The sequence below is a fragment of the Puma concolor genome, chromosome B1 (genome assembly GCF_028749965.1).
Source record: "Puma concolor isolate L17-30 chromosome B1, mPumCon1.1.hap2, whole genome shotgun sequence".
NCBI classification, from domain to species: Eukaryota; Metazoa; Chordata; class Mammalia; order Carnivora; family Felidae; genus Puma; species Puma concolor.
In genome coordinates, this window is record NC_141670.1 from 118,270,120 (window position 1) to 118,285,788 (window position 15,669).

Here is a 15,669-nt window from a genome sequence, read left to right on the forward strand (position 1 = left end):
TGGTCAATAAAAAGGTTAGGCCATATTCCCCTTGAGCACTCAGGAGGAATGGCAGGTTTACTCTTTTCATCATTGACATTTTAATGAGCTATTTTCTCCAGAAAATATGTATAGTAATCAGCCTATACCATGAGTAAATTAAAAAAAAAAAACCTTTCTGTACCTATCATCTACATAGATGATGTATGTAATAATATAGTCTTAAGTGACAGATTGCTTCTCAGTTTTCATTAAATTACTAATACAACTGTTTGAGGTAGATAATTGTCCTTTTAGTATTGGCTTTGGGATTCATGGATGATTCAGGTGTTTCATTAGAGTACAGAATTTGACAATAATTTTGAGGCTATCAGAAAGGTATCTAATATCGTCTTGAAAAAAAAAAAAAAAAAAAAAAGCCTGTAGGTGTGGGGGTGTGTTTCCTGTCAAAGTTGGAAAGGGATTGGGGAGAAGTAGATGGGGAAGGAACAAACAAAATTCATCTTTAGTCTGAACTTTCATATGCCAAGATTCAACCTACAGCAAGCTTTAATGGCTTTATAAACCCCTAAAAATGAGAGATTACTGTGGAATTGCTGATAGATCTTTAACAGTACATGTGTGTTGCATTATTACAATATTAACCTCAAGGATAGAAGACAATTTCAAGCCCTAGAATATTGATCAAAGGATTGAACACAAAGTATACATTTTTATTTTAATAATTCCTTGCCTGGAGTAATATTTGAAAAAGTGACACAAGAATTAGAACCACATGATAGCATTGGTATTAGCTGAAAACAAAATTTTTTAATGTTTTGGAATTTCATAAGCCTTTGATGTACATCTTCAGTGTATTTTAAGCTAATGACACGGAGCATTATCACAGGCCCTATGGGAGAGATTTTATATCATGTATATAAATTATATTATGTATATATAATTTTTTGGTAGTAACTATGGCACCATTCCTCAGAGACCTTGCTTTTTAAAAGTAGGTTAATGCATGAGATACCACAATCTAAATGTAGTCCAATAGATTATCTTAGTATGTTTTCTGAGGCATTCAAGAATGGAGTTGAGGATTAAGGAGATTTAAAAAAGGTAGTTGAGGTAAAAGTTGCAGCAATGACCTTTAGCTCATCACCTGATGTTTCCTTTAACCATTGTTCTCCTGCCATGCCTCGCTGCCTCAAATCTTTTTTTTTTTTTTTTTTTTTTTTTTTTGGTAATGGAAATAAGGTTTGAGAGAAGAAATTTTGACATATGGTAAACCTGACCTAAACACATCAAGTTCCTGTACACTGAACTGTAAGCGTATATTTTAAAACCCTGAGGAAGGTGCTCTGTGGCAGGGAGGAGCTTATCTGCATTTCAAATTCAGGATTTGAATTTGAATTTGAATTCAGGGTCTGGATACACACAACACTGATAAAGTTCTTGCTTCAGGGGAAACGAATTTGGTAGGAATAACAAGGAAATTTACTTTTCTTCTGATGTTTCAGATTTTGTATAATGGGCACAGTATTACCTATTATAAATAAAAGAACCTGATAGATAATCTTTAACATAGATAATTGCTCATTGTCTCTAAATTAATCCCCCCCTTTCTTATTTTCTTCAGGTGTTTGCAATGGCTGCTGCTGTGAACTTGGAACTTGATCCCATTTTTTTGAAAGCACTTGGCTTCTTACATTCAAAAAGTAAAGATTCTGCAGACAAGCTAAAGGCACTACTTGATGAATCTTTGGCTCGGGGCATTGATTCAACTTACCGTCCATCTCAAAAGGTACCTGCAAGAACTAAAAGCTTGGGGGGAGTTTTGTTAAGGCCTGCAGTAGAACAGTGTTAATATTTAGACCATCTTAAAACAGTCTCCCTGCCAAAATAATCTTTCATTGTGGCATGAAGAAATTATATTCTTTAGTGTTCTATTCTTCCTTCATGTTTTCAGAGAACTTTTACTCTACATGGAAAAGTTAGCTGGGTGTGAGGGATACTGTGTTCTACTTTATGTGTAGGGAAACCTACTTATTTATGATTTAATTTCTAATTGTTTCTCATCCCCCCAAATTTTAAGCTACTGGATGAAACCGTGACTTGTAATTATTCTCTAATGTTTTAATGTTTAATGAAGTAAAAGGACAAATTTTGCAATGAAGTAGATTGAACATGGATAGGATACTTTAAGGGGAAAAGGAGGTATGTGGATAAATTATGACAACTATGTGCCTCCAACTTTGATAATGACAAAGCAGCCAAACAACTTTATGTGAAAAGAATATACATTTGGAACCAGACAAACCTGTTTTGAATCCCAGTTTGCCTCTTACTAGTTGTGTAGTAATAGATAATGTATCTTGAACATTTATTGTGTTTCAGGTATTTTTCTGCTTGGTGTATGTGTATAATTAATTTTAATTGTGATAATGATCTTTTGAAATAGGTGTTATTTATTTTCATTTAAAAATAAGGAAACCAAGGTACACAGTAACTTCATTTCCCCCAGCCTCTATTTCTTCATTAGTAGAATGGAGGTAATAAGGATTACCTTGCAAAATTGTGAAAATTAAATGAGATAAAGCATGTAAGCCACCTAGTGCAGTATCTACCCGGTACATAATAGGCTCTTAGTGAATGGCAGCATTTATTATATTTGTAATACCTGAGACATTCTTTCAAACCTTTCCAAAGCTCTAGAGCCCTGAAACTCCAAAGTCATCCAGGTCTTTGGACCCAGATAACAAGATGAGAAAAGGAAGACAGGATTACATCACTAGCTCAGTCTAACTCACAATCTCAAATTAAAGACAGGCCCAAGTCCCAGACTCAGTGCCCAAGTAAACAGTGGTATTTTGTCCCCAGTCTTCTTTTAACACTAGCTCTAGTATTCTCAAGCCTTTTTATTGCCCTTTGAATAGTAGCGCCATTGTGTCCTCATTTCTTCTACCATTCTCATTCTGGTAAATTCAGTGAGTTCAAACTGGCCAAATTATACAGCTCTACAAAACACACTAGTAAGTTCATTCTGCTCTGAATGTTGATAATATCCCAATAGGTAAAACCTATTATTACTAAAGAAGCAGTACTGTATTTTGAGATTCTCAAACAGAAGGAAGTTCATCTATTAAAGTACATGAAAAATTTGTTTTGATTAAAAAGCCTCCTGCCCTTAGATTTCTAACTAGAGTTACTTCTTATTGATCAGTTTAGAGAAAATACTGTCAGGTATTTAAAAACCCTGGATTCATTTCATTGTAGCCTTCAGCTGCCATTTACATCTCTAGAGAGAGAATCACCTGGAGGCAGTGGTATGCTTATAAACATTAACAGCTGGCTCTCCAAGTGTAATTGCAACATAAAAATCAGTTGATATCTTCATTTACATCATTCAGTAAGTCCTATGTGAAATAATGAACTTAGATGGAACACAGTCAGTTAAATGTCTGACTCAGGATTTCAGGCCAGGTCTTGATCTCCTTGTTCGTCAGTTCTAGCCCCATGTTGGGGTTTTCTTTCTCCCTCTCTCTGCCCCTCCCCCTCTTGCTCCTAACCTCTCTCAAAATAAACTTAAAAAAAAAACAAACAACCCTAGAACTTAACTCCTCCGCCAATGACTTGTAACTTTTTTGCTGAATTAGATAATAGTTTTCAAATGCTACAAGATTATGTTTTTCGTTTTTTACGTTACACTTTTAAATTAATCTGCATTACTAACATTTTTTCCATCACTTTCCTAGGTCTACATGAATGGTCACCAAACTTTCTGTAAAGTATCAAATAGTAAATATTTTAGGCTTTGTGGGCCACATGGTCTCTGGCACAACAATCTAATTCTGCCATGGTCGCATGCAAGTGCCACAGATAATACATAAAATGAATGAGTATTGCTGTGTTCTAATGTAACGTTATTTATAAAAAACAGGCAATAGGCCAGATTTGGCCTCCAGGCCTCAGTTTGCCAACACCTCCTCCAGACAGCACAATAAATCAAGTGCAACTACCAAGAAATCGAAAGCCCCATTCTTTATCCCTTCCCTATTTCTTCCTCCTTGGAGGTTACTACTGTTCTGAATCTAATGTATATCGTTCCTATTTGTATTTTTCTACATTTATCTGCTGTCTCAAAAAAGTAGACTGCACTCAGATGTGCTAGTTTTATTTAGAATGGTAGGAAATGCCCTCCTTTTTTGAAGGGCGATTCCAAGAGGTATCTTATACATAAACTTTTTATACTATCTATTAGTAATACATAGCAAGTATAAATATCTGCAAAGTGGTAATATAAGAACAAGGATTGGAAGCATAAAACAGAATAAGAAGACAAGCCAGGGGTGGCTGGATAGCTCAGTCCATTAAGCATCTGACTTCGGCTCAGGTTATGATCTTGTGTTTCATGTGTTCAAGTCCCACATCAGGCTCTGTGCTGACAGCTCATAGCCTGCAGCCTGCTTCGTGGATTCTGTCTCCCTGTCTGCCCCTCCCCTGCTTGTACTCTGTCTCTCTCTCTCTCAAAAACTAATCAAATGTTAAAAAGAAAAAAAAAATTTTTAAATAAAAAAAAAGACAAGCCAGAGACTGGGTGAAAATATTTGTAAATTATGTGTCTGATGAAGGACTTGTATCCAGAACCTATAGAGAACTTTTTAGAGTCATTAATAAAACAAACAACTCCATTTTTTAAAAAGGACAAAACATTTTAATAAAAACTTCCAAACAAAATAACGTATGGTAGACAAGCACTTGAAAAACGATTCAACATCATTAGACATTAGGTAAATGGAAATTGAATCCACAGTAATATACTACTATATACCTCTTAGAATGTCTAAAAGTAAAAAGAGGATGTGTTGATGAGGATGTGAAGGAACTAAGACTCTCATATACAACTGGTGGAAATGGAAAATGGCATAACACTTTGGAAAATGGTTTGGCAGTTTTTTAAAAACATACACCTCATATAATCCAGCCATTTCACTCCTAGACATTAATTGTGGAGAAATGGAAGTAAATGTCCATACAAAGATTTGTACATGAGTGGTCATAATAACGTTATTTGTAATAGCCCCAAACTATACACAAGTATCCACCAATGGATAAATGGATAAACAAGTGGTATATCCATTCAGTAGAATATTACTCAGCAACATGTAAGGAATGAACTATTGATATACTGCACAATATGAATCAGTATCAAAATAAGTAAACTGAGTGAGTGAAAGAAGCCAGAAAAAGGAGTACACACTGTATGATTCTGTTCATATAAATTTCTAGGAAATGTAAATTAATTTGTAGTTCCAGAAAGCATGGTTGCCTGAGGATGGGGGGACATAGTTTCTCTAGGATGTATGCCTCTAAGAGTAATTATAGTGGGCCACAAGGAAACTTTGGGGGATGATGGATATGTTTATTATGTTGATTATAGTGCTGGTTTCACATGAAACTTAGCAAATTTTATACTTTAATAGATGTGGTTTGTATATCAATTATTTCTCAATAAATCTGTTTAAAGAAATGGATGTTACATTGGCCAAACATGATAGTTTTTAACTGAAAATCGTTTACATTTGTGGTCTACTTTCTACAATTGGTTAGAACAGTTGATTATAGGTATCTTTTTATTTCATCTCTTAGGATGTGGAGCCACCCAAAATTTCAAGTGCAAAAGCTATTTCTGTTAAGCAAGAGCCCAAAACATCCTCCAGTCTTCCTTCTGGCAATAATAATGGCAAAGTCCTCACAACTGAAAAAGTAAAGAAGGAAGCTGAAAAGAGACCAGCTGATAAAGTAAGAATTTAATCTAGTTTTTAAAAAAGGAAATTAATTGTGCTTATAGGCAGGAACAATTCTTTGGTGTTCACTTCTTTTATATAATAGTAGGTAAAAGTACACAATAATTACCCAGTAAACATATTTGGATAATTATAGATGTCGATTTTTTGAAAAATCAGTAAAACTTAGAAACTTTTTTTTTAACCATTTATTGAAGTCCTTGGCAACACGCAGTTGAGCCCTAGGCGATGTGCTAATTTCAAGTATAAACTTTAATCCATAACTTAAATATTAAATATTCTAAATGGAACAGTTGCTGAGAAGAAAAGATAGGAAGGAATAAGTGACTAAATGTGAAATTTGTTACAAGATGATGTGTACCTTAACAGAGCTGCAAATAAGTCTTGGATTGCCTATTTTGAATGATTTTTGCACATAGTCAATTATTGAGATTTTAGCACTTCGTAAAAAATACATAAAAAAAATCTTTAGTAATCCCTGCCCTTAAAGTGGAGTATATTAGTCCCAAATGTTTTCATACTTGTGATAAATATTGGCTATTCGTAAACTATATTGTTTTCTGTGCTTTTAAATTTATATAAATGGTATCATACTGTACATGTATATCTTTTGGCAACTTTTTCATCACTCAGAAATGTGCTTTTGAAATTCATCTGGGGGCGCCTGGGTGGCGCAGTCGGTTAAGCGTCCGACTTCAGCCAGGTCACGATCTTGGGGTCCGTGAGTTCGAGCCCCGCGTCAGGCTCTGGGCTGATCGCTCAGAGCCTGGAGCCTGTTTCCGATTCTCTGTCTCCCTCTCTCTCTGACCCTCCCCCGTTCATGCTCTGTCTCTCCCTGTCCCAAAAATAAATAAACGTTGAAAAAAAAAAAAATTAAAAAAAAAAAAAAAAAAAAAGAAATTCATCTGTGTTGATACATGAAGATCTATTTCTTTCAGCTACCATGTAACATTTATTCAGTAAGTAAATCAGTTTATCCATTTCCCTACTGATGAGGAGTTAGTTTATTTCTCTTTTTTTTCTAGTACAATGGAGCTTCAGTGAGCTGCTTTAAAGATAAATTCTTTGTGCACATGGTGATAGTTTCTATAGGATGCATATCCGTTAATGGATGTAATAGGATAGGTACCTCTTCAACATTACTAGACATTGCCAATTACTATCCAAAGTGCATGTACTAAATTTATATTCTCACGAATAAAGTATAAGAATTGCAAATTCTCCATGTCTTCCCAGACTTTTTAATTGTTGCCAATCTGACAGATACATCTATAACATTTATATCTTAAAGAGAGGAGCCAGAATTTGCTTTGAAGTAAATATGGCAATATCTGGATAACTGGTAGATGGTTTGCTATTTACTTCGTTTCAATATGTTTTAAATATTGGTAGTTTATAATTTAAAATATTTAAAATAAAAAGTACCCTTAAAAATAGCCTTGTTAGTGCTGTGGCTTCTCAGGGCATATAAGTAAATCCATTGAGCTTCCAAAATTCTTTAATGGATAAAAGAATAAAAAGACAAATACAGTTACATGCTAAAATGTTCTGATTTTTATTTCTACCTTGCTGGTTTCTTTTAATGTATTGATGATGAATTTATTATAAGTCTTCTACAGATCTTTAGTGTTTATATCTGCCCCTAACTATCTATGTCAAAATATCTATCAAGTGGACTTGGTCATTGTGCAGTGTCTGTCTTATCCATCTCAGTGATTTAAAGTTTATTCTAACATGTTACTTACTAATTGGGTGCTTTTTATAGATGAAATCAGACATCACTGAAGGAGTTGATATTCCAAAGAAACCTAGATTGGAGAAACCAGAGACACGGTCCTCTCCTATTACTGTCCAAACTAGCAAGGATTTAGCTATGGCTGACCTTTCCAGTTTTGAGGAGACCAGTGCTGATGATTTTGCCATGGAGATGGGATTGGCCTGTGTTGTTTGTAGGTAAGTTTTCACAGGTTCTTTTGTTTTCATGAAGAACAAACAAAAAGAAAAAAAAATCAGACCAATTGTTGGGTGTTTTTCTTTTGTTTTTATTATTTGGTGGTGGGTAGTAGATAGATGAGTAAATTATTCTCTGTGAACTGCCCCATATAACAATTTAACATCTTGAAAACTATTAAATATTTTATCTTTCTTACTGTGGCATCTTTAATCTATTATGTCATAGCAGCATTTTCTGCATTCTTGGGTTCTAGAGGGAAACCAATTATTGTGTTATTCTTTAGTGATGAAGAGTATTTAGCAGAGTCACTTATTTCTGTTCTTTTTAAGAAGTCTGTGTTGCTTTATTTTTCCTTCTGAATTGTTGATAGTACTTATAAAATAGGCTGTTATACATCATTTTCTAAACACCATAAAATCATTTCCTAGAAATAATGGAAAAGAAGTAAATGAATCACGTAGATTATTCTGAGTGTTGTTTTAAAACATGGATACATAATTATAAAAACATGAATAATTTTGCTTATTAGAAGATGCACTGTAGAAATCTGAATAACTGAATTTGAAACTCCTTGTTGCAAAGGGCTATATTTTTAATTGTTAATGGTTTTTACTGCCTAGCACAACAGAAAAGATTACCATCTTTGTTGCTGTTTTCTTCATGAAAATGTTAGATTCTGGTGCATTGGAACTGAGTAAATAACTAAGTTTTTGTGAGCCTTGTAGAGAATGAGTTAATGTGTTTCTGAATAGAAACATTTGTTACAGCTTCATTGTTTTCACATATATTTATTTCAACCTTCATCTACCATAAAGTTTATCACTTTTAAATAAGAAATAAATGGTATAGTAATAATGGAAAGAGAACTAGTAACTGTAACCTTCCATTTGGAGAGTTCTTATGATAGTCTAAGTCTGTGGTGATTGCTTTTTGAGCTGTTGGAATTCATATATATATATGTATATATATAAATATAAGTTTTTATTTATTTTGAGAGAGAGAGTGGGGGAGGGACAGAGAGAAGGTGAGAGAGAATTCCAAGCAGGCTCCACACTGTCAGCGCAGACCCTGGCACAGGGCTTGATATGACAAACCACAAGAACATGACTTGAACCGAAATCAAGAGTCAGCCACCCAGGCGCCCTAGAATTTATATTTTATTGATACACGTCCTATTCAGCTGATAACACATGTATTTATTGAACACCCATATTTGCACAGCAATATGCTAAACACTGTAGATAATTGGGTCCTATTTCCACCTTTATATATAAATCAATTTAAATATATAGACAACTTATTTTTAATGAACTTGTATGTTAATGAAGAAGAAAGAACAGCATGTAGGTAACAGATATAAAGGAATATAATAGAAGTATAGAGAAAATATGAGACTGTTGGACAACTAGCCAAAGTCTACTTTCTGGGAAAAAGAAAAAAATTACAGTGTGAAATGGCAAAGAGAATATAGCCAAATTCAGTTACTGAGGCACCTTGTAGTCATAGTTGAGCACAAGCTTTAAAAACCCTAATATGTGCAGGCTACATGTTAGAGCTTATTATTTTCTTGTTTGGTGTTCACCTTCTTTAATATATCACATTTACAAAATCAACCCTAAAATGGCTTCAAATTGTTGCATTCAAATAAGTGCAGTGTTTAATGGTTATTTTCTTAGGCAAATGACGGTGGCATCTGGAAATCAATTAGTAGAATGTCAGGAGTGCCATAATCTCTACCACCAAGACTGCCATAAGCCTCAGGTGACAGACAAGGAAGTGAATGACCCTCGCCTTGTGTGGTATTGTGCCCGATGTACCAGACAAATGAAAAGAATGGTAAGAATCTTTTTTTTCTCTATTTTAAATGGTCTCTGTCATTTTTTTGCTGATAATTGCTTTCAAAATAAACATTTGAACCTTTAAGTTAGTTGAAAAAAAAATTACAAATACTGATTATTTAAGTGTTCGTATGTATAGTGTATATGTATGATTTATGTATCTATGGTCTCCATTTTTCTCTGTTCAGCTTTTAGCTTATTCTATTATAGATAAACAAGATTAGAGACTCACAAAATATTAATGTTTGTTACTAGTATGTCAGTGTATTTACAAACATTTAGAAATACTACAAACCACTGTGGGAAATGGTGAAATATAAAGCCCTGGTCTTTGGTGAGTCTGGTAAGGACATTTTGAAAATGTCTGTTCCTGAGTGGCTGAAACCATCAAACTCACAAGCTGTTTACAGAGACATTATTTGTATATGCATCTGTGTCTTTCCATGTGTGTTACTCTATTCTTCTGTCTTTTCCTTCTCATTTCTTTGAGTGGCCATTTATCTCATTTTCCCAATGTACTTTCTCTTTCTACTGCTCACTAACATAACTGCCTTTAACATCATACTGAAATGCGTTTCCGTTTGTTATATTGGATAGCATTGTAACTTTTATTCATTTAAAAAATAAATAAATGAATTTCATTTTCCTTTAAATCAATCCAGTGACTTATTTGCTTCTCCTCTTCTTCCTTCCCTTAGAGTAGGGATTCTTGATAGAAGAATTTTCATGTCTGTTAACCAAAAAATTTCTACATAGACTTTTCTGGCCAAATGTATCTTTTTTAAAGTTAGGAATATTTAGTTAAAAGTAAAAATTCATGATACCTATTTTACTTTTCAGTCAGTTAAATCAGAAATAGGAAATGTTTGGGGCACCTGGGTGGTTCAGTCGGTTGAGTGTCTGATTTCCGCTCAGGTCATGATCTCGCAGTTTGTGGGTTCAAATCCTGCGTCAGGCTCTGTGCTCACAGCTTGGAGCCTGGAGCCTGCTTCAGATTCTGTGTCTCCCTCTCTCTGACCCTCACCACTCAGCTCTGCCTTTTTCTCTGTCTCAAAAAATAAACATTAAATATATATATAATATGAAATGTTATTTCCTATTAATTTCACTAGTATGTTATACTTTCAGTTTGTAACAGGGATTTTCTGTGACAAGGTATAATTTTTCTTAGTCTGATTTTTATTTAGTTTATTGTTTAAACTAGTCTTCCAGGACCTCAACCAAATGATTATGGGTGAGCAATATACAGGGCACTGACAGAAGTAGTCACTAAGAATTGATAATAGTAAAAATAAATAATTTGTGACCATAATGTCTTTCTTTAGTATACTTTAAGGTTTTTTTTTTTTACTGTTATTTTATTGTAAAGTCTCAAGTAAGTAAACACTACTCTCAAAGTATTTTCTCCTCCATTTTATATGACTTAGTTTGCACCAAATGTATGTTTATGGTTCTGACCCTGTTTCTGGAATGAATTTCGGCAGCTGACCCGATATCCTACAGTAACTTTAAGTTTAACATCTTTAAAATTGAAATTTTCTTCTCCACTCAGTTTTTCCCCCAGTTGCCTGAATGAGAAAACATTATCCTTGATGCCCCTCTTAATTCCATATTACTTTGTTCACCAAATTTGCTGGTTCTTCCTCTTATCCATTTCTTGACTCTGTTCATTTTGCCCATTATTACCTTGTTCCACAAATCCCTCACTTCTTGTCTGTTGCTTTAGCCTCTTAAGGAGGTTCCTCGCTTCCTTTCAATCCACTTTATTCACTTCAGTTAAAACAATTAGAATTATTCTTCTAAAGTACTTATCTAATTTTATCTACTTAAATATGCCCAATGGCTCTCAATTACTTATATAATGAGATTATACACATTAGGGGGAATTTACGGACCTTCTCTCTTTGACCCAAGTCTGTCTTTGTATTCCTTTCTCCCACCACTTCACCGTATACACCCGTACACTCTGGCCATGCCAGACTAAATGTATCATTCCCTGATTATGTGGTGAGCTTTCCTGTTCCATTCTCTGCTTTTCTTCATCTCAGGTATCGTTTGTTCTTTATCTGCTTTACAAATTAAATGTATAATCAATTTGATCAGTAAGACCATGTCTCATTCATTGGCATAGCACCAGAGCAGAGCTCAGGACTAGACATGTGCTACATTCTTTTGTTCTCAGTTTAAGGTATATAAAATGGAGGAAATGTGGGTTAGTACCAGAAATAGTAAGTTTAGTCCATATGTCCAACGGTTAAAGTACTGAATGGAGAGCCATAACTAATGTTAAAACATGATTAGAATTCACTAAGAATAGACTTGGAGAAATACCAAAAGCCATGATCTGAAGTGAGCCTAAAGATCAGGATCCAATAAACACAAAATAATGAGAGAAAGGAATTTGGAAATAGTGTGGGTGCTACACCTAGTCATTCTAACTATAATTGCTTTCAGTGAGGTTCCGATACGTGCATTGGTTATTGCTCCAAGGAATTTTAGAGATACTATAAATAGCATCTTATATCCCCATTCTCCTCACACTAATTTCTCCAACTAGGGCAGGTTCCGCAGTACACATTATTATAGGAAGACCTAGTTAAGAATGTTGTGATAGTGTGTGGCAGGTTCCAAGATCATTCTTCAGTTCTATAATGTTCTCTTTACCACGTAATGGGTTTTGCCCCAGTGCTATGTTGGAGATTCATATGACTTACTGAATTGGTTTTCAATCTAGGGTAGTAACACACCTACTCAGTAGCATTTAGCAATACATGGTATTTTTGATTGCTGCCATACTGGCAATTATTGTCCTGGGTGGGGAATTTCATACATTCTGCAATGTGTGAAGCAGTCACCCAATGAAAAATTATAGTACCTTGTTGAGCAGCACCAAGTCAGTAATAATATCCTAGTTCCCAAAACTAGTATTTACCATCAAAGAACCAAGGGCTTTGGGTGTTTCTTACTCAACTTCTAAGATGGCTAGGTGATATAGAGGAACCAGAAGATCCAAACATGATCTTCTATGTAGAGGCCTTTTCTTGGCCGCATTATAATGAATCTTCATCTGCTAATGCATACAAGTTAGGTCAGTCTTCAGAGTTTGACCTCTGGAAGATGTGGGTTGAAGGAAATGTAAGCATGAAAGCCATGGTTATGGAACCATGTATTTTTTATTTACTCTGAGGGCTGCATTCTCATAACATGGTTTTGTAATAGAGGATAATATGGCCCTTCTTCACTGCTAGTTGAGATATTTTACCACAGGTAGTCTTCTAGCATCCTTAATAATACTCTTGATCTGAATGTTGCTTTATAAGTGATGTTTGAAAGTAGATACACTTTCATTATGGAAAGCATGTAATATTAAAAAATGGGATGAATTGAAACTTAAGGATCAAAATCATATGGTAAAGTAAACCATAACACGAGAAGATTACACAAGAATGCCCAGACAAAACAGGCTGCATTCCAATTTCCAGAAATGGGAACGGACTATTTATAAATTTCCTGATATAGTCCCACATGATCTTAGGATTGTCAAAGACAATGGACTGGCTCGGAGCATCTTTCCCCATCCAGGATGCATGGGTTTTTCCAGATTCAGTTGTCTAATTAACTATGACTGTCAGCAGTCAACATGTGCCAGACACTGTACTAGACTCTTACATAACATAAATCATCTTCATAACCCACTTTATTTGGAAGAGAATGTAATAAAATACCAAGTTACAAAAAAAAAAAGGAAAAAATCAATTATTGGTCAAAATAAAAACCAAAAATGCTTATAAAGGAATGGGGAGTATAGATTCATCTTTGATAACATAGAAAGTTGTATTTGTGAACTTTCTCAAAGAGTTTAATATGCTTAGTTCTGTAGTGTGGAAAAACTTCAGAAAGATACTTATTTATCAACAATAGTTCTTTATCCACATTCTGTATTTTCTGTATTTAAAACTGCATAATTGATCCAAAGTACCTTTCAACTCACCCTCAGTTACTTAGAGACATGTATCTGAATATCAAGAAAAACACTCTTCTAAGTCTTATTGACCAACTATAATAGATAAATACCCTTCATTACAAGTGAAGCTAACTGGTTACAAATAGTTTGTGATTTTCTTTTTTTAAAGAAACAATTTGTTTTGCCTTGTTAAAATGGTATTTAATCAGCCCTCATCTGCATAATTTCTAAGGCTTAATATTATCTTTACTGTTTAGAAATGAATAAAATATATAAAACCATTCATAGGATGATGATAAAAAATAATTTGTCCAAGAATCTGTATTTTCAGTGTCACCACAATATTTTGTAAATGTTCAACTATACTTCCATTCAATGAGGAGTCCTGTGACGGATTTTTAGTCTTTTTTGTGTGTGTGTGCATTCAGTTAATATTTTGTATCTAATTTAATCCACCGATTTTTTACAGGCTCAAAAAACTCAGAAACCACCCCAGAAACCAGCCCCCACAGTTGTTTCTGTAGCTCCAGCTGTCAAAGATCCATTGGTTAAGAAACCAGAAACTAAACTCAAACAAGAGACAACTTTTCTAGCATTTAAGAGAACAGAGGTCAAGGTACAGTACATTCCATTTTTTTCTAAGATTGGATTTTAATTTAATTGACTAAAAAATACTTACTTGAGGGACGCCTGGGTGGCTCAGTTGGCTGAGCATCTGTCTTCGGCTCAGATCATGATCTCAGGGTTTATGGGTTCGAGCCCCGCATCAGGCTCTGTGCTGACAGCTCAGAGCCTGGCACTCCTTCAGATTCTGTGTCTCCCTCTCCCTCTGCCCTTCCCCCGCTCACTCTCTCTTTCTCTCTCTCTCTCTCTCTCTCTCTCTCTCTCTCTCAGAAATAAATAAACAGTTGAAAAAAAAAATCCAACATGAAATCGTTTTATGGCAAATAAGTTAAGGCCTTGGCTGTCATGTTGATTCTGATTTAAAGGTTTTGGTATTTTTATGATAAAAGTTAATACATTTTTTTACTATGGAAAAAAAATGGTTCCATTCACATATTAAAAAGCAAATGGCTTTCTAACTAAGATAATGGGTAGTTTTTACTTACAGTAAAAATTGAGGAATAGTTGAGAAATTTATTTTCTTTACTGAAAGACTAAGAAATTACTTGGTCTGGATTATTGGTGTTGTTTTTACTTTTGCTTGTCCTGATAGTATTATAAGCCATCTGTCATTCTGTGGAAAAGCAATACCAGTAACAGCAAGCCATTAAACTAAAATGCTATGAACACAGAACTTGCTTTCTGTTTGTACTTCATAAGTGTTGGTCTTTTTAATTACTTCAGATGGGTTTTCTTTTGTGATGTTTGTTGAAAGATCATTTAGCCATATGGCAAACAGTTTTGTGTTTAATAGAAAAGGAAAAAATTAGATTTTTTCATAACTGAAAATTAAGTTTACTGCACTTGTGTCCTTTTGCTTTCTTTACTAATTTTTTCTCATTACCTGTGTGCATTCCTCTAGGAATTTGTAATTTATGTGTGGTTTATCTTCTCTGGATAATCTTACGAGAAAGTTACTGTGTAATGTATAATGTGAAAAAATCCTATTGTTTTTCAGAGAACGTGAACAAAAATCTGGGCTTTTCCTCTTATAAATATCTCAGCACTCTATTCTGATTACTTTTCACATGGGTTAAAAATGTTCACATGCAGATGGTATTGAAGGCTACCTTGTAAGAAGTAAAAATGTTTTTTACCACCTCTCCCAGAGTTCAGGTTTAAAGTATAACAGCATATATTTTAGGCATGGTAATTACCATATTGATAAGTAAATTCGTGTTTGTAAGACTTAATCTTTTACCTGTAATAAATTTAACACTTTTGTGACTCTTCTTAAGAATATAAAGGTAGAGAGCATGCTGGTGAGAAGTTCAGTTTATAATTAATTTGAACAAAGTACATTTTTGCCCAGTGTGAAGGTGAAACAAATTTGTCCTCATGTGAATGAGAGCAATATTTATTTATATAGTGACGCTGGTATCACTGTTAGCTTTTGATTGGCCAGTGAAGCTAATCAGAGAAACTAAGGTGTTAAATCTTTAAGAAATTCATCTGGGAGTGAGTCAGACCTACCTAAAT

General features: G+C 34.3%; 1 protein-coding gene across 3 annotated transcripts in view; it reads left to right on the forward strand.

The window, feature by feature from the left end:
* Positions 1 to 15,669, forward strand: part of INTS12 (integrator complex subunit 12) — a 35,632-nt gene that overhangs the window by 6,901 nt on the left and 13,062 nt on the right. For all 3 annotated transcript variants that reach the window (XM_086704469.1, XM_025922016.2, XM_086704470.1), the window contains exons 2-6: positions 1,604 to 1,768; positions 5,614 to 5,766; positions 7,537 to 7,724; positions 9,402 to 9,561; positions 13,997 to 14,143. In XM_086704469.1, coding sequence (XP_086560595.1) covers positions 1,613 to 1,768; positions 5,614 to 5,766; positions 7,537 to 7,724; positions 9,402 to 9,561; positions 13,997 to 14,143 — 804 coding nt within the window. In that variant the 5' untranslated portion in view covers positions 1,604 to 1,612. The remainder of the gene's footprint in view (positions 1 to 1,603; positions 1,769 to 5,613; positions 5,767 to 7,536; positions 7,725 to 9,401; positions 9,562 to 13,996; positions 14,144 to 15,669) is intronic.